The sequence below is a fragment of the Leptodactylus fuscus genome, chromosome 1 (assembly GCF_031893055.1).
Source record: "Leptodactylus fuscus isolate aLepFus1 chromosome 1, aLepFus1.hap2, whole genome shotgun sequence".
NCBI classification, from domain to species: Eukaryota; Metazoa; Chordata; class Amphibia; order Anura; family Leptodactylidae; genus Leptodactylus; species Leptodactylus fuscus.
Genome location: NC_134265.1, coordinates 131,061,119 through 131,080,122, shown reverse-complemented (window position 1 = coordinate 131,080,122; position 19,004 = coordinate 131,061,119). Strand labels below are relative to the sequence as shown.

Here is a 19,004-nt window from a genome sequence, read left to right as displayed (position 1 = left end):
AGTTCACATGTATTAACGTGGACTTAATTGGGATTTTTAGATGTGAAACCTATTTAGTTCTGTCAGCAATACAACTGCTACATATTGCAAGACCCTACCTCACATTTGAAATCCTACATAATAAGCACTTTTTTTTTTTTTTTTTTTTTTTTTGCCAAGAACACTCTGGTAATAGACACGCCACGTATTAGGAAGCAGACTCGGCACTTCAGTAACAAGGACGACGATATGGTAGAATTTTCTGATTTGGAAAGTGACGATGAGGATCGTCCAAGAGCTCGTCGCCAAGATCGTAAAAACGGTTATGGTCGTACAGACTGTTTTCGGGTGGAGAAGCATCTGCTTGTATATGGGTGAGACTCTATATAATGGGACTTAATAGTCTATGCAGTTTTTGGCTCATTTACTTGTTTACACTAGGTTCACACTAGCGTTCGATCTCCGTTCTGTGGAAGACGGAAACCTGTCAGACCGGGTCTGGCCATGAGCGGTGGTGAGCGTTTTATGCTGTCCGCCGCAAAACCGTTTTTTAAAAATCGGACACAGAGTACTGCATATCCAACTCTGTGTCCAATTTAAAAAAAAAAAAAAACGGTTTCGCGGCAGAGAGCATAAAATGCTCACTGCCGCTCATGGCCGGACATCTTTCAAACCCATTCAAATGAATGAGTATTAGAGTCCTGCATGTTTCCGTATCCTGCCTCTGTTTTGTGCAGGAAACGGAAACCTGCAGAACAGAGACCGGGCGCAGATGTGAACGAGCCCTTAGTGATTTTTACTATGGCTAACTGCATGCGTGCCAAATGAAAATGTTACTCTACTAAAAAACCATGGAGTCTGTATGATTTGTTTTCCTTCAAGTCAAGAATGTTTTATTTAAATGGTTCTTTGTCTGAATTAGGTGGGGACGTTGGCGGGATATTTTATCACATGGTCGCTTTAAGCGTGGAATGACTGAACGAGATGTGGAACGGATCTGCAGAGCCATCTTGGTCTATTGTTTGTTACATTACAGAGGAGATGAGAACATAAAAAGCTTCATCTGGGACCTTATCACTCCTGCGGAAAATGGCAAAATTAAGCAGCTGCAAAATCACTCTGGTAATACTCCTGGCAGACTGTTCCTTTGCACATGTTTCTGATTTGATCTCTTATTCTATTAATGCTAATCACACACTAACCCTTGTCTATAATGAACTTTAATCAGAATTAGGTAATTGATGACCTCCTTTATCTGTAATTATTTTAATTGCTTTTTATTTCAAAGGTCTTTCTATTCCTGTCCCTCGGGGACGAAAGGGGAAAAAAGTGAAGTCACAGAGTAGCTTTGACATACAGAAAGCAGACTGGATTCGGAAGTATAACCCTGATACCCTGTTTCAAGATGAGGGCTATAAGAAGCATCTGAAACACCAGTGTAATAAGTGAGTATAATTTGGAGAGAGAAACATTGTTGAGTTCTTAGTGTTTCTTAACTATCTTTTACACTGACACTATTTGATCAAATTCTCATTAATTACAGACTTGGGATGCAATTTTACAATACAGCTCACAATTTATTTTCCTCCATAGGGTGCTGCTGCGTGTAAGAATGTTATACTACCTCAGACAGGAGGTGATTGGGAGCCAAGCTTCAAAGGTGCTGGCAGGGGTAGATGCCAGGTGAGCATTCTGGTTCATGCTTAACATGGATTTTTGTTAATATACTCTAGGTGATTATTAAATTCCCATCTGTTAAAATGATAACATACCACTATAAAATGTCTGTCTCCTGAGGTGTCTATTTTAATACATACTTCTATTCTTCTTAAAATAACAATTCTGGGTCATCTAGTCTAATAACTTGAAATGTGCTTTTCTTTTGTTCCTCCTCTTGTACATTTATGAATACATTTACAACTGATTGTTACTAGAGATGAGAAAACACTGTTCGGATCAGCCGATCAGAACAGCACGCTCCCATGGAAATGAATGGAAGCACCTGGCACGCAGACTTTGCCGGCCGCTTAACCCCCCGCGTGCCGGCCGCTTCCATTCATTTCTATGGGAGCGTGCTGTTCGGAACGGCTGTTACGAACAGTGTTCGCTCATCTCTAATTGTTACTACTTCCATAGAGTCGTGCTCTATGATATTGGACAGATGATGAAAACAGTCTAATATTGGACAGGGCAGGACAATGTTTGGACACTCCCATAGCTGGTGACACCAAGATGTCAATTTATTCATGAATTGATTTAGTAGAAATAGAGGAATGGTACACCATAGAGTTACAGGAAAAGTTTCTCCTGGATTGTTATATTATGGTGGACATAAGTATTTTCTAACAGAGAGGTCTGTGTATTATGTTACGTTATGGATTAACCAGAAAATATTTCCTTTAAAGAGGACCTTTCACCACTTTTGGGCACATGCAGTGTTATATACTGCCAGAAAGCCGACAGTGCGCTGATTTCAGCGCACTGTCGGCTTTCCCGATCTGTGCCCGGTGTAAAGAGCTTACGGTGCCGGTACCGTAGTGCTCTATGGTCAGAAGGGCGTTTCTGACCATTAGCCAGAGACGTCCTTCTGCCTCGCGGCGCCAATCGCGCTGTGCTGTGGAGCGGTAAGGAACTCCCCCCTCCCGCTCCTGATAATACTCGTCTATGGACAAGCTGTGTGAGCAGAGGGAGGGGGGCGTTCCTCCCCGCTCCACAGTACAGCGTGATCAACCTACAGCGTGATCAGTACAACCTAATCCGCTTAAGAAAGCGGTTACCCGCACACCCTGCTTTCCCTTCGAAAAGGGCATTTTTCAAGCGGGGAGGGGAACAGAATCCCCGACTGGAGATCTAGCGCTGGTGTGAACCCAGCCTAACATATGGATAATTACAGATAAAAAGAATGGGATTGTCCTACTGTCAGCTTTTTCCCTTTTTCTGCTGTCTTGGCAAGTAATCTTGTAAGGGCTGTGGTGTAGGAGGGAAGCCTGTCTTTATTTTATTTTTCAAACTATGCAGTTAAGTACAACTGTGCTTTGAAATGACATTTATAGCTCTTGGCTATAGCAGCCTTTACAGTTGTGGTAATGTATGAATCTTCTTTACAGAGAAATCGATATATGGGTTCCTCAGGTTGATCAAGCAGATGTTCCCTCACTCTGGTGGGACAGAGAGGCAGACAAATCTCTTCTGATCGGTGTTTTCAAACATGGTGAGTTTGCGTAGGAATTGCAAAGAACAGTGCTAAATAGTATGTTGTATTGAAACTATTTTTAAGATCTCTGTTATCCAACAAGGTTCTACAATGGAATAGGTTTCCCAATGCATACACATATGCCTCAAGTTTGTGTCTATTCAAATAACCACCACAGCACATTTTATAATTGGGCTTTCACTTTGCATGCTGTTACATACAGCAGTGCAAAATCATTACCATGTATTATAGTAGCAATCGTGTTACCTAGCGTTCAAGTTCCCAGTATGGGTCAAAGTCTAAATGTGTGTTTTAAGATAAAAAAAAATGATATGAAAAAAGCTTTGTGTTGATATGTTCGAAAAATAGGACATATATTTATCTTTCACGGAGAACGCAGTTAGAAAAAAAAAAAAAAAAATTGCTGTCACATTAGTCTCCCAAATTTTTTTTTTTTATACGTACATATCACATTGAAAGCAATAGGTAAAAAAAGCCTCCCATTGATTTCAATGTGATACGCGCGTATGCCGGAATGTGATCTGTTTTAACGCCGCTCACTCTGAATGAGTTTACATTCAGAATGAGCAGAGTGTAAACTCTATGTGAAGGCTCCCTTAGTAAATTAAGATCCCAGTAGAAATTTTGTATCACAGTAAATATACTGACTGGCATAAATAAAGGTAACATGTCATTTATTATGCCCATTGCAGTCCAGCTTGCAAAAGTAGATGGAAATTACTATAGCTATTTGAGCGATCACACCTTCTGGGATTCAAGGTCCTCAGGGGGTCTTTAAAAAATATAAGTGTAAAAAAAAAAAAAAAAAATCTCCCTTTTCCTAGACTTTACAGACTTTAAAGCGAATTCTGGGACTTAGTCTTCTCCTCCCCCTGAACATATCTCCTCAATCTGCCATCATAAAAATCGAAGAAAACCCCCCTACAGTTATTATTGCATATTCTCACTTCAGCTCACTGTCTTATAGCTAAACATTGGAAACAAAACCCATCACCCCCAATCTCCATCATATGGCTGTATACTAGACTTTATTGAGTCTAGGACTCTTGAATATCAGACTGTCCTTTTAAATAATGAGATGGATGGGTTTCAGGCCATTTGGGAACCCTGGGTATTCTGTGACCTTTGATCTCTGGAGGCTTCCTCCTCTTTGCGTTCCCCATTACACCTAGAGACATTAGGTTGCTTTGTGTAATCTTTCTTCCCCTCCCCCTATTGTATCTTATTTTATGGGGTTGTTTTTTTTTGTTTTTTTTTCTCTTGACTTCATTTATATTTAGTCTCAGCAGGTGCCATTTTTTGTACCTATTTTCTCTTGATTTCTATGCCATATATTTTATCTAACTTTAAACAAAAATTACAATTGAAAAAAAAAAATGACAAAACTGTGCCATCCTGCTAAGAGAGTTCATAAAATTTGATCAGAAATCTAAAGATTTCCCAAAGTAGTGCAATAGAAAAGTACAACTCGTGCAACGACAAGCACTTATGATGTATATTAAAATGAAAACGTTCTGGCTTTAAAATGTGACCACAGAGGAGGCAAAAGGAGCCAAGTTCTTAACTTATTCCCACAATTGTTGTCTGATCTCTGCGTTATTATACAGTAGAGACCCGATGCCAATTCATGAGATTAGAGCCTGCACTGTTCGCAGAAATTAACTGCTGCATCAGTCAAGTGTGACTGAGGTAATCTTTTAACCAGTAATGTTAGTCACTATAACAACGGAGAGCCTATTGAAGGCTCGCAGGGTTGTCGTCACTGTAGTTCTGTTTGAAACTGGGGTTCTCTTAGTGATCAAACCCCTGGGGTTCAAGACACCTAGGGGTTCTAAACCTAAAAGTTAAAAAAAAACAAAAAAAAAAAAACAACATTTTAAAAGTTTGTTTTTTCTGATTTGGTCCTTCCACCCCCATCACAGATAGACAACTTTGGGTAGTAAGGAGATATAAAGTGTTCATGTATTTGTGTGAAGTGATGGATTAAATATGGATTTAGTTCCTTACTACAATGTACATTTTCTCTTTAAGTAGAACATTTGAATTGCGGTACAAAAACATAGTGACCTCTCTACTTTCCGTGCAGGTTATGAAAAATACAACACCATGCGTGCTGATCCTCTGCTTTGTTTCTTGGAAAAGGTCGGGGGACCGGATGAACAGGCAATTGCAGCTGAGCACCATGCACAAGACTTTGCTGAGTTGCCTGAGAGGTGAGAATTACACGTGGTGTTGAAAACCACATATGCAACAAACGTGATGCTGTCCATGATGAGTTGCCATGCTAATACTGATGCAACAGCCGTGTCCGTGAAAGACTTGTGCTGGGGGCAAATGAGTTAAATCTAGTTCTCAACCTGTGAGCTCTGATGACAGCTAGAAATGGACTGCGGTGTTACTCACCTGTGTTTTGTGTTTTAACCTAACATAACCTATTGTAATTCTTCTAAATCCTTCAGTGGAGACTTTGATAGAGATATTGAAGATCCAGAGTACAAACCACTACATGGCCAGAAAGATCCTGAAGATGAGGTAGGCTAGGTCGACTCGTGGTCTTCTCCCACTTCTCTGTTTTACATTTCTAAAACCCCATTTCATGTTGAATCAATACTTTCCTCTAGATGGACCCCTTAATGATGGATGAGGAAATATCTGTAGTGGATGGTGAGGAAGGTGAGTTAATGTTATGGTAAATCTGGGGATAATCTGAAAGGAAAGAGCAACCAACTTGTCAACAACTGATAGCTTGTCATGCTGAGTCTCCTAAATGCTGTTGAAAATCATAGCTGCTTTTCTACTGGAATCTGCGCCACTCCTGTTCTGTGGTTTTGTCTGGTATTGCAATTCAGCATGGTTGACGTGCCTAGAGCTGAGCTGTAGCACCAGACACTACCTTTGGACTGGTGATACACTGTGTTTGGAAGAAAGCAGCCATGTTTTTTGAATCTGAGAATTCCTTTAAGCCCAAAAGATGCAGTTTTGTTTTGGACTGAAATAGTCATAAAAGTAGGCCAATTATTTAATGTATTCACATGCAGTGTTGCCATGATGAAGCACTCTGCCTCACCATTACTAGTGTGAATGTACCCTAATCTTGGTGTGCCAATATTGTTCAGGAGACTAGCAGGCAGAATTCATTGGCTAATTCTAGATTGCTTTCTCTGGAAAGAGGAAGGGAAAAAAGTACTTTATCATTCCATTGCTATTGTCTCATTGATTATAACTTTCCCAGGGGAGCTACTTAACTGCAACTTTGGCTTCTGTAGGAGGCGTATGATACTTAAAACACCATTATTACTCAAATATTCTCATTGCCATTCATTCTTAATCATTTGTTCCTCTTCCTTCTAGCAACCCCTATGCCAAGCGGCATGTTATGGCCACCAGGGTCTGCTCTCACAGCTCGCCTCCGTCGTCTTATTACTGCCTACCAGCGTAGCTACAAGCGTGAACAACTGAAGATGGAAGCTGCGGAGAGAGGTGATAAACGGAGGAAACGTTGTGAAGCAGCTTTCAAACTGAAAGAGATTGCACGTCGAGAGAAGCAACAAAGGTGGGCATGTCCTGTTACATGCAATAAAGGTTTATTGCATATAATGTGTATAGAGAACAAGGATTTGCTTCCTACAGTTTCTCTTGCGTTCATCTTTCCTTCCCTACTTTGTATCATTTCATACGGTTTGTCTTTGGCCAGGTGGACACGACGTGAGGCCTGTGACTTTTTCCGTGTGCTTTCCAGCTTTGGGGTGGAATATGACCCTGACACACAACATTATGACTGGCAAAGATTTCGTAGCTTGGCAAGATTGGACAAGAAAACAGATGAGTCCCTACTTAAATATTTCCATGGTTTTGTGGCAATGTGCCGACAAGTATGCCGTTTACCACCACCTGCCGGAGATGGTAAGTAACATTGCTACTTAATGTTATTATATGCAGTCCTTCACACCACAAATCAAAGTAGTGTTTTGCAACTTTTTAAGATGTAGTGCAAACATTTTGCGACATTTAGTTTTTTACACTGCTTACTTCATTTCTGAGAAAGTGAGCATGGTTAGCCTGTCTAGCTGTCTGTACATCACATTTATCAAATTCAGTGTTTTTAAAGTTTGCCAAATTTGTTGCTTTCCGGTATAGAAAGATGAGTAACATCTTAGGAAAGAAGTGTTAGACTTCCCCTCATTCTAGGGGTTGGGCTTACATGCCACAGTTCTGGAAGCAAACGGAACCTCTCACCCTCTTTGAGGGTCAATGAAATTATGCAAATGTAAAACCATACCTCTTTCCTGCATGACATGGTTGAAATCTTGAACTAAACCTGGTTCTACTGGATGGAATTCCAGCATTCTGGAGAATACTTCTCACTTCTTGGTTCTGAAACTCCCACACAGGCTTAGAGCCCTCTATCTGCTACTGCTGGATACCCTGCATCCTCCTGGTATACATTTTCCCAGCAACCCCTGGAGTTGTGACGCCCTTGTTGATGGTGGGGGTCCCACCCGTGAATGTCCTTGGGTCTATTCCCAGCCCTCCCAGTAGAATTCCCCTGTCCTGACTTCCCCCTCCATCCAAAACCTACTGTATATTTATGTCTTCTGACTTTATTTAAAACGTTTTCTGTTTGTTTTTTTTTCTTTCGCCTTTTTCTTTTCCTCTTCTTTCTCCCTCTTCCCTACTTGTCTCCTCCTCTCCCTCTTCTACTCTCCTTCTGTTTACTTAGCGCTTACTGGTCTATGCTACCTTTCAATTGGGGGAAAAAAAAAAAAAAAGTGTTAGGCCCCGTTCACATCTGCATTCAGACCATTCCGTTCCTCTCTCCGCATGAAAAATGCGGAGAGAAAAGTCCTGCAAGCAGCTCTTTTCTCTCCACATTTTTTGTGCGGAAACCACACGGACCCCATTGTAGTGTATTAGGTCCGTGTATTTCCTTAGGTAACCACTGATATATGCGGATTAGATTTCCATTCATGGGGTCCCCAAGTGGACTCCCCGACGGAAACCCAAGCACAGATGTGAACCGGGCCTTAGATTTCCAGATGCACCAAATTTAGCAAACATGTAATATTCAATACATTTGGCACAAATTGCAATAATACAGACTCTTGGCAAACTGACTTTAAGAATTTCCCTCATGAGGATTTTCTTCTATACCTTCTCCCTACATTTTGTTAAAGTATGTTCTGGTGTTTTCTTGTTATGTAGAATAAATGGGCATTCTGTATCTCACTGCATTTTTAAATTCTCTCTGTAGAGCCACCGGATCCATCTCTCTTCATTGAACCTATATCAGAGGAGCGTGCTTCACGAGCTTTGTTCCGTCTAGACCTTCTGAGAAGAGTGCGCGAGCAGGTTCTGTGCCACCCTTTGCTCCCTGCACGTTTATCTCTTTGCCGGCCAGACCCAGAACTGCCAGAGTGGTGGGAGAGTGGCCGTCATGATAAAGAACTACTTGAGGGAGCAGCTCGCTATGGTCTGAGCCGCACTGATCTTACACTAATGCCAGACCCTTCATTTTCGTTCTTGAGTTGCCGCCTGAGCTACCTCCAGTCTCGGGGTGTGGCTAATCACTCCCGCCCATCCACTCCTACGTCTGTTGTTCCATCGTTGCCTCCCACAGAACTTCAGCAACCACATTTGCTTTCCCTTTCCTCATCTGTTAGCTCTTCTCCAGCTCCACGCAGATCCTCTTGTTCTTCATCATCTTCATCATCCAGTTCAGGTGATTCTTCAGATGAGAGCAATGAGAACAGACTGACCAAATTAAATGGTAAGTGTATGTACATCGAAGACTGAATAGTTGTTTTAAAGCGAGAAGTATAGAATCCAACTTAGTACTGTAAATTATTTTTCATATGTATTCCATAGTCAACCAGTTTTCATACTGATGACCTAGCGACGTGATAAAAATGTATAAAAAGAGGACCTAAATACAAGTTTTACTAAGAAATTTTACCTACAGTAGCACTTGTATTTAGGTCTTCTTTTTATGTATTTTTCTATATTTTATGGTATACTTACACTTTGAGGTTGTTGGATTTTTTTTTTGTTTTATTGTTTTTGTTTTTTCCGTTATTGTGGACCACGAGCTGAAGTCTCTATACAGGAACAATATCGGACTACTCAGGACAGTTACTGAGGCTTCTACCAGTTTCACCTACCATAGTGCAATCCGAACAGGGCAAGCCTATCCGAGCTGGCTGGTGTATGTTCTTTTGTATGTGCAAGTGACCTGTTGCCTCTACTCTAGGGGGCACCCCATATCATCTTTTTTTCAGTCTTTCTACATAAGTCATCAATATGTGATCTATAGAGGTATGAGACCCGGATCCTGCCCACATCTTTTCCAGCAGTCTCAGGTTGCCAGAGGCTGCTATTAAACAGGCAGCGCGTGCAGCACTGCTCCTATTCAAGTAGTAGGAGCGGTGATGCAGTTCACCCAAACTATCACTTTGCATTGGACAGGACTGCTGTTCCGCTGCTATTACTTGAATAGCTGCTGCGATCACTGCCTGTCCACTAGCAGCTTCGCCACCTGGAGACTGCTAGAACAGCTGATCTTTGTGGGGTCTGGGTGTCGGGCCCTGACAGATCACATAATGATAACCGATCCTGTAAATAGGTCATTGGTATGCGAACTCTGCTTGAGTCCAGGAAATCCCTTTAACTTTGTAAATGTGTATGTTATTGGCTCTTAGGTTTGTGTGATTTTTTTTTCTCAGCAGGTCTACCACATTCTCGTTTATTTGATGAAGAAAGTCGCTTGTCTCTCACTGCCTCCCCTGCTGACCTCAACACAGAGGACAGTGCTCAGACAGTTCTGGAGAATCCACACAGTGCGGACTGGCCAAAGGTAATTCACAGACAAATCCTACATTCACTAGAACTGCGAAGACTATTAGATTTGGTTAAGATGAATAATAATGACTAACCGCTGTTTTGTTTTTAGGACCGAGTTCTAATCTGTCGAATTGAACAAGTGTGTAATGCAGTGTTGACAGGAAAATGGGCTTCACCGCGAAGGATAACAGACCCACCAAGTGACAGTCCAGACAGCCTCTCTCCAACACCAGAAGAGCGGAGTCCTCCCTCTTTTACACAGATACGCCCTGTGTCCGATCCAAAGGAATTTACAGTCCAAATAAAAAGTGTAAGTTTAAGTCCTGAAACAATGGGTGGAATTTATTAAGACTGGTATTTCGTTTGCTGATCTTAATTCTCACTGGTGTGTAATGCGCCTGAATTATTAAATACCTTTTGGGCCCTTATTGGCGTAGATTTATGGTAAACCTTACACCAGAATTCTGATCTGAACCAAAAACAAAATAGGAGTTGGCATCACTGTTTACCTGTCTCCATCTTTCATTCCTTTCTTGGGCACTGCCCAGAGCTCATCTTCCTCAAAGAAGAAAGCTTCTCTATAAGGGGCATGCAACTTCTTCTGTGCCTTATCCGATGTGTTTTTTATTGATGTCTTTCTGCCCTAATAAAATAGTTTTCTCTGTTCATGTGCTTTTACTTACTTGCATTAAACATATACATACCACCTTGTTTTTGGTAACTACTTTGTTTTCTGGTGTAAGTTATAGTAAACTTTCTGGGCAACACATGCCTGGCTTTCTTGCACTTCCTCCATTCTCTTTATAAAATGGCGAGGGAGGCATTGGCTATAAGATGTTGTCTTCCTCCTGAAATACACCAGTTTGGGATGCAGTTACCGACAGTTTACAGTCTCAACCATTTTAATAAATCTAGGCTAATGTTTCCAAAAATAAAAATGTGTTGTGACAAACAATATATCATCATTCTTTATTCTTGTCTTCCTCATTTAGGAAGAAGGGCTGAAAATAAAGTTTCAGAAGCACAAGCTTCTAGGTAATGGAGCAGTAGAGTCTGTACAGCATGTCCATAAGAAAAAAAGCAAAAAGAAACTGGCTCAAGTAAGTGGGTTTTACTACAGCCATGTCACAAATAAGAATGTCATCAAATATACAAATGTACACTGGCCACTAACCGCGACATTAACGTTAACTAATGTGTATACTTCTTCCAGAAATTAAAGGGGCTCTCGGGCAAAACCAAACTTGTTTCAATGTGATGTAAATGCTAATTGCTAAAAGTTACTGATATGCTATTGTCTCCACCACTCCTGCTACATCTTATGGGTTTATTCCTACTCATAATAAGTCTGACTCCATGGATTGACCGTAATCTAAGGGAATGTGGAGTAGCTCACAAGAGCAATGAAACAGATGGCTGCTTTCATTTTCCAAAGGCTTGTGAGCAAAAAGTTGGCATTTGTTTGCTTTGGGCAACTTCTCAACTTGCTTTTTCTTACAAAGTTGTAAGCTGGACATAGACATTAGATGTGTATCCGTTAATTTCGCCGTTTCCAGTGGGACAGCCCACCATATAATTTTCATGTGGGATTTCTGGCTACCTCAAATGCAAATACCAGGTCGAAATCCAACTGCCTGATCCCTTTGATGTTGGTGGCGGCCGGTTAGGATCCTTCGACACATGCACTATTAAGCTGAGTCTATAAGACGGCAGTCATCTAAAGGAGTGTTCAGCTGACAGCTTTGTATGTATGTATGGCTGGATTTAGACATGCCTTAGATCGATTCAAGTATTGTTTAGTGATTCAGCACTAAGTGTCTGAAGCTGCAACTTCAGACATATGAATTCAAGCATCCCTACTTTGTAAACTCTGCCAATATGACACACCGGGTACAAAACACTAACCGCTAAATTTCTCCATTTCAGATGGATCTAGATATGGATGCTCGAATCCCAGTTGTGAATCAGAGGGATGGCACTGTGCTCCTTGGGGAGGAAGCCCCAAAACGCTGTCAGTTGCATGAGTGGCTCCACAGACATCCCGATTACATTGTGGATCCTCGCTTTTTAGCAGTAAGACCTTTTTAAATGTATTAGTATATGTATTAGCCATTGTAACTATCCAAAGAAGAGAGACGTGTGTGCCATATGTTTACAGTATGTTCCAACTTCTATTGTAAATCTTAAGCTATATTCATATCTGCTTTGGAAGCTTCTGCACAAAACCACTGAGCTCTGACATACCCTATAATGGTCAACAGGGCCCATGTCCACTTTTAACGTTCTTCCTTTAGTTAGTGACTAATTCAGCCATCGTTTTGCTGATATTGGTTTGTAAATGTGTAATATTTTAATGCTGAGAGATTTCTCGGAAAACAGGAAGTTGTCAGGTATGTTTTTGTCCTACTTGATGATTTCTGCAACACACGCCACATTTTTAGTGATCCCTGTAAGGCCAAGTTCAAATTTTAGACTCTGATAGGATTTAGACGGCACATATTCCATACCAATCCTGCACTATTCCTGACTGCAACAAAGTCACAGATTAGCTCCATTGAACGTTGTTGGAAATAATCTGTGTATCTTCATGACAATTTGCGACTGAAATCAGTGTTTCTGTTACAGATTTCTTTCATAATTTCTCATCAGAATCTACCAAGAATTTGCTTAGTGCAAACACAGACTATGTAATATAACTAAAACATAAGTAATGCTGGGTTCACACCAGCGTCTGGTCTCTGTTCTGAGGTTACAGTCTTCTGCAGACAGAAGACGGAAACCTGTCATGCCAAGTCCGGCCGTGAGCGCCGATGAGCGTTTTATGCTCTCCGTGGCTAAACCATTTTTTTTTAAAAAAACTGGACACAGAGTACTGCATGCCCGACTCTGTGTCCGGTTAAAAAAAACAACCTGTTTTCGCTGCGGAGAGCATAAAACTCTCGCAGCCGGACACTTTTCAACCCCATTCAAATGAATGGGCTTGAAAAATCACTGCAGGTTTCCGTCTCCTGTACAGTTTTGTGCAGGAAACGGAAACCTGCAGAACGGAGTCCCGGGCCCTGATTTTGATTTTCTTATCTTGTCAGTTTTGTCTAAATATACTAGAGAAGACAAACAAGGTCCTAAGTGGTTGCAAAGATTGTTTTAGAAAAAAAAATGCAAAACAATCCTCAAGCAAAACTACTGTTATCTATATTTATTTATTTTTTTCTAGGCAAGAAAGTTTTACATAGGCCTAGATTCAGATATACGATCACTAATCCAATATTCCAGTGCATTGAAAAATAGTGACTTAAAAATGACAGTGACATAAAAATATTAAATAACATTAACACTGTAGTCAAAATTCTTGAAAACCTGGTGTGGTTATAATGCCTTGGTAAGGGATATGTGCGTTGTAGGACTGAATTCTCATAAATCCACATTACTTTTTTTCACAGTATATGGAAGACCGAAGGAAACGCAAAAAGAAGAGTAAAAAATCTAAATCTTCCTCCACAGCCCTTGGAACTGTGGGTACTATGCAGCAATCCCACCATCACAATGGGAAAAAGGTAAGGCAGCTAGCCCATGAGATGCATAAAATCTTGAACAATGTAATTGATGTGTGACAAGCAAATATGTCGCATTAAAAATAAAGTCCAAGTTTTAGGCAAGGTGTTACCGAGCAGATTGCTGTATACACTATATGGGTAAAAGTATTGGAATACCTACAGAAGTTTTTATGACACCCCCCTTCACTTAACAGCCAAAACCAACTTTCAGTCTCCTGAGTGGTCTTTCACCAACATTCAGGAGTGTGTCTGGAGGAATTTTTACCCATTTGTTCAATAGAGCATTTGTGAGGTCAGATACTTGGGGTATATGAGAGAGCTATATGACAGTTTACCCCAAAGGTGTTTAGTGAGGTTCATTTCAGTGTTCTTTGAGGGCCAGTCAAATTCTTCCACACAATACATGCACTGGGGCATGCTGCAACAGAATAGGCCTTCCCTAAGTTGAAAGCAAACAATTTGCAAAAAATGTTTTGGTATTTGGAAGCATTAACTCATTATGCAACAGCTTTACATCAAATTGTGGTAAATTCCACAAAACTCAGTTGCTGTTTAGTAGCAAGGGGTTATAGGCTAGGTTCAGTCTCCCTGCAGTGTACCACATGCTATTTAAAGTTGTGTTGCTTTCTAGCAGCACACTATAAATTGACACAAAATCTTCTGCTATTAAATAAATGGCATGTAGTAGATCTAAGAGAGACTGAACGTACACTAAGGGCCCGTTCACAGGGGCACAGAGGGGGTGGATTATGTTGCGGAATCCACGTCATAATCCGCCCTCTCACAATGGTGACTATGGAGACCGCTAGCGTTCTTTTTTCCAACATGCCGCTAGCGGAAAAAAGAAGTGAGCCGCCCTTTCTTCAGGCGGAATCCGCGGCTGATTGAGCCACGGCTTCTGCCTCGCGGCAGCATGCGTCGGTCTAGGCCCATTCATTTGGGTCTACGTCGGAACAGAGTGCCGCGACTGTCGGATGTCGCAGCAGGCAGATTTTGGCCATATTCTGCCACGGCTTCCCGCGTCAGAATATGGCCAAAATCCGCCCAACATGTGAACTAAGCCTTAGACTTAATAATACGCCATTGCTCATTATCTCTGCCTTTTCAGTCTCTTCCAGAAACCACATTTGATGCTCAACACCTTCCCACATCTGCTAAAAAGAGGAAGAAACGTCCTCCTTCCAAGTTAATAATGCCACCTGTCATGCACACAGCTGGGGACTCTTCTCATTCCTTTTCTCGGGACCCTAGGCCAGAGCCCACTGCTAATCCATTGCGGGCTATGTATGGAGCAACAGGAGGAGGAATGCTGCACCAATCTGGACTTGGAGGAATGGGATTACCCCGTTTCCATTCTCTGCATTCAGCTTCTGCAAGCAGAATTCAAGGACCTACATATGGTGATGAGTTACCTGGCTATGAGCCTCCACAACAACATTTGTCTTTGCTCGATGACCCCATGATGCCAGCGAATTCTTCTTCTAGTGACGATGATTTGGACAGACCCTGATAAGACCCTTCCTGTTGTGGGAACTATGAACAACTCAGAGATGCAGGGCCAAAACCCCTCTTTAGAGACTTTGTTACCATTTTCACATCAGTAGCCTGTTTTTTTTTTTGTTTTTTTTTTGTTTCCTCCTCTCTCCTTTTCAGGACTCCAAACCAATTCCAGCTTCTAGTCCCAGGATCCTCCGCGGCAGGATTCACGCTGGATCACGAAGGACAAATTAATATCTATCTTATCTGTTTTTTTTGTTTTTTTTTAATTTAATATTAACTCTATTGCTGGAAGGGGCCTTGTACCACACTAGCACAGAACAGGTTCTGGAACATAATAAACAGTCTTAAAGTGCAATAAAGCACTTGGGATCTGGGTGACAAGGTCCCTGTCCCATTTTTGGGGTTCTCCACTATTCACCCAGCCCTGATGTGCATCACTCCCATAGGTCACTGTTATGGGGATAAAATGAATTGGATGCGTTGTGGTAACATAACTGCAGTGCTCTAAATAGCACAGGACAAAAGAAAATCTTTGCAAAGCAAAGATCTGTGCAAACAATGTATAAGGGAGGGAATGGGCACTTTCTGTTTGTGTGTACATGCGGGACCTGACACTGAGGAGCAGAAAATGAATTTTGTAGGGTGCACATGTGAGGAACCTGCCCTCACTTTGCCTCCTCAGACATCCGTAAGAAATCAATAAATTACTTGATTTAATAGAATGTGTGTGTTTTCTGGAATGTGTCTGTATTGTGTGATAGTTTCTGACCTCACTGAAAGTGGCCATGTATTTTACTAGAATAATTACTTATACGGACACCCATCGGTTTAACCTGCTCTTTATTTTATTTGAGGCTGAATTAATGTTTTACATAAAATCACTTTTAGGCTAAGGCCCTACATAGAGAGCTGCTGCAGGAAAATCTGCAATGGAAACGCATTTGGTATTTTTACACAGAATATCCCCAGTTGTCCTCTGTGGACTTTCTGCTCCGATTATACCTACACAGATCACACCAGGATAGATATATACCGGTAATTGACATGCAGTGATTTTCAAAAATGCGGCTTTTTCACAGATTTTTTTTTTTTTCTACGGAATTAGCCAAAACATTATTATTATGTTCTTGTTTTTTTTTTTACATGGGTTCAGCAAGAAAGAGGTGAGTCCTTCTTTTAACCCTTCAGTGGCCAGGCTGTTTTAGGCCTCAATAAACAAATACATTATATGCGTTTGTCTGTCATCACATACCAAGACTTATAGCTTTATTTTTCCGTCAGTGTAACTGTTAGAGGGCTTGGGTGTTATGGGGTTTTTGTTTTGTTGTGATGCTTTTCAAGGTACCATTTTGGTACCAAAGTAGGTCTCAGATATCATTGATTTTTAATTTTTATTAACTCTTTCTGAGAAGAAAAGCTGCAATTTTGCTATTGCCTTTTTATGGTATAAGTTTTTTTCTATTCACCATGTGGTTTAAATAACCTGATTTGATATGATTAAAATGATACCAAGTTTGGAATATTTTTTTTTTTTAATTTCTTTCTAAAAAAAAAGTTTCACTACGTTTGCAAAGTAAAAACCCTTGATGACATTTTGGAGAATATGGTACATTTTGATCACTTTTTATGTTTTTCTCATTTGTATCATTGGAGGACTCGGTAACATGGGATATAGGCCCAGCCACTAGGAAGCTGACACTAGGCAATAGTATTGGCTTCTTCCAAGCGTGCTATAGCATTTCCACAGACAGGAAGTTAATCGGTTTTAGCACAGTGTACATAGGAGGCAGACAGGTCCTATTTGAACATCTCCTTTTTATTATATTAGTTTCACATTAGTTGTACCCCCTATGGGTGCTAGGAGTCAGGCAGCTCGGGTATCCCTTTGTATAGGCCTCTGCCTTTCCTCACCATCTATTACCCAGTCCCCGTACTTGTCTGCAGTCTCAACTGGAGTCCTAATAATCCAACTTTCGAGTTTACTGAAAAGGTGACCCTGTGAGCACTTGAAGACATTGGACAGGTGAGTAAGCTTCACTTCCTGGATCAACTCTGGTCCTATCTCGTGTCCCCTATCTCCTCACTGCTTGCCACCTAATGCCTCTTTGCCCCTTGAAGCTCCCACCATGCTGCAGAACAGCATCTATTCATGTTAGTACCAGTCATGCTTCCCTGTTAGGTGCCTTTACTGTGTCACTTCTGGGGTGTCCTTAGGCTCCTCTCCAAAAGCTCCCAGGCCCTTCCTCCTTCTCAGGTACCCTTAGTATCCGGGTTCTCTCTGCTGCAGCATCGCTGAGCTAATTTAGTCCCTGGCTTCTGCTGGGTCTAGGCTGCATTTAGCTCTGCCTCCCTCTAGTGAAGTGCCACTACTTCCCTGCAGTTTAGGATTTTTCGTCTGCCTCTAGGGTGGGTTTCTCTCTCCCCCTCAAAGTGGGCTTTTGCGAGGGTAGGAGGGGTCTTCCTTTCCCGCTAACTTTTTAGGTGGTTGTAGGGACCTTCCCTTTACCACTCTGATCTGTGCACATCAGGCCTTTTTTGGGGGCCCTTATTATTATTATTATTATTATTATTATTATTATTATTTTGTTTATATAGCACCATTAATTCCATGGTGCTTTACATTTGGGGGTTACATACAATACACAAAATATACAGGTAGATATAATACTAACAGTGACCGACTGGCACAGTGGGGTAGAGGGCCCTGCCTGCGAGGGCTTACAATCTATGAGGGAGAGGAGTAGAGACAGAAGGAGAGGGGGAGGACTGTTCAGATGGCAGTGCGGTGATAGTGTTATTGGAGGTTGTAGGCCTTCCTGAATAGGTGAGTCTTCAGGGCCTTCTTGAAGCCTGTGATTGTGGGGGTCAGTCTTATGTGTCTTGGTAAGGAGTTCCAGAGTATGGGGGATGCACGGGAGAAATCTTGGAGGCGGTTGTCTGAGGAGCGGATGAGAGCAGAGCAGAGTAGGAGGTCATTGCAGGATCTGAGGTTACATGTGGGCAAGTAGCAGGATATTAGTTCAGAGATATATGGAGGGGACAGGTTGTGGATGGCTTTAAATGTTAACGTTAGTAGCTTAAACTCAATTCACTGGGCTATGGGTAGCCAGTGGAGGGACTGGCAGAGGGGAGCAGCCGATGAAGATCGGGGGGTGAGGTGAATTAAGCGGGCAGCGCAGTTTAAGGTGGACTGGAGGGGGGGCGAGGGTGTTTGCTGGGAGTTCATGGAGAAGGGTTTTACACTAGTCTAAGCGGGAGATTATGAGGGCCTGGACGAGCATCTTAGTGGTTTCAGGGGTGAGGAAGGAGTGGATTCAATGGATGTTCTTGAGTTGGAGGCGGCAGGACGAGAAGTGTTGAGGGTTTGAACGTGTGACTTCAAGAATAGGTCGGAGTCCAGGGTTACCCCAAGGCATCGGGCCTGTGGGACAGGGGTAATTGTGGTTCCATTAACTTTGATAGATGGGTCAGGTGGAGGGGCCATACGGGGTGGGGCGAAGATGAACTGTTTTCTCCATGTTGAGTTTGAGAAAGCGGGAGGAGAAGAAGGAGGCTACAGCTGCTAAACAATCTGGAACTCTGGCCAGCAGGGAGGTAATGTCTGGTCCAGAGATGTATATTTGGGTGTCATCGGCATAGCAATGGTATTGAAAACCATGAGATTCTATGAGTTGGCCCAGGCCAAGGGTGTAGATGGAGAACAGGAGGGGTTCTAGGAAGGAGCCTTGGGGGACACCTATGGAGAGAGGGCGTGGTGAGGCGGTGGCGTGCGAGTGGGAGACGCTGAATGTGCGGTCGGTGAGATATGAGGAGATCCCTTACCTCCCTGCTATGGATGGCACTGTGCCCTTTTGAGGGGATTGATCTAACGCAGAGGTTCTCAAACATTTCGTCTACTGTCCACTTTGAGAATCCATTAT

General features: G+C 42.0%; 1 protein-coding gene and 1 non-coding gene across 5 annotated transcripts in view; both read left to right on the top strand.

Moving 5' to 3' along the window:
- Window positions 1-15,806, top strand: part of CHD8 (chromodomain helicase DNA binding protein 8) — a 52,709-nt gene extending 36,903 nt beyond the window's left edge. For 3 of the 4 annotated variants that reach the window (XM_075276720.1, XM_075276718.1, XM_075276719.1), the window contains exons 22-38: window positions 160-353; window positions 902-1,101; window positions 1,268-1,424; window positions 1,573-1,662; window positions 3,087-3,190; window positions 5,280-5,406; window positions 5,653-5,725; window positions 5,815-5,866; window positions 6,545-6,746; window positions 6,888-7,096; window positions 8,445-8,960; window positions 9,913-10,043; window positions 10,140-10,340; window positions 11,023-11,130; window positions 11,957-12,103; window positions 13,471-13,584; window positions 14,693-15,806. In XM_075276720.1, coding sequence (XP_075132821.1) covers window positions 160-353; window positions 902-1,101; window positions 1,268-1,424; window positions 1,573-1,662; window positions 3,087-3,190; window positions 5,280-5,406; window positions 5,653-5,725; window positions 5,815-5,866; window positions 6,545-6,746; window positions 6,888-7,096; window positions 8,445-8,960; window positions 9,913-10,043; window positions 10,140-10,340; window positions 11,023-11,130; window positions 11,957-12,103; window positions 13,471-13,584; window positions 14,693-15,094 — 3,027 coding nt within the window. In that variant the 3' untranslated portion in view covers window positions 15,095-15,806. The remainder of the gene's footprint in view (window positions 1-159; window positions 354-901; window positions 1,102-1,267; window positions 1,425-1,572; window positions 1,663-3,086; window positions 3,191-5,279; window positions 5,407-5,652; window positions 5,726-5,814; window positions 5,867-6,544; window positions 6,747-6,887; window positions 7,097-8,444; window positions 8,961-9,912; window positions 10,044-10,139; window positions 10,341-11,022; window positions 11,131-11,956; window positions 12,104-13,470; window positions 13,585-14,692) is intronic. The other variant, XM_075276721.1, reaches the window with a different exon arrangement.
- On the top strand, window positions 5,457-5,566 carry LOC142190955 (small nucleolar RNA U6-53/MBII-28). Its single transcript, XR_012714593.1, has one exon. It is a non-coding gene; the product is annotated as a small nucleolar RNA U6-53/MBII-28 (small nucleolar RNA).
- Window positions 15,807-19,004: the final 3,198 nt, after the last annotated feature.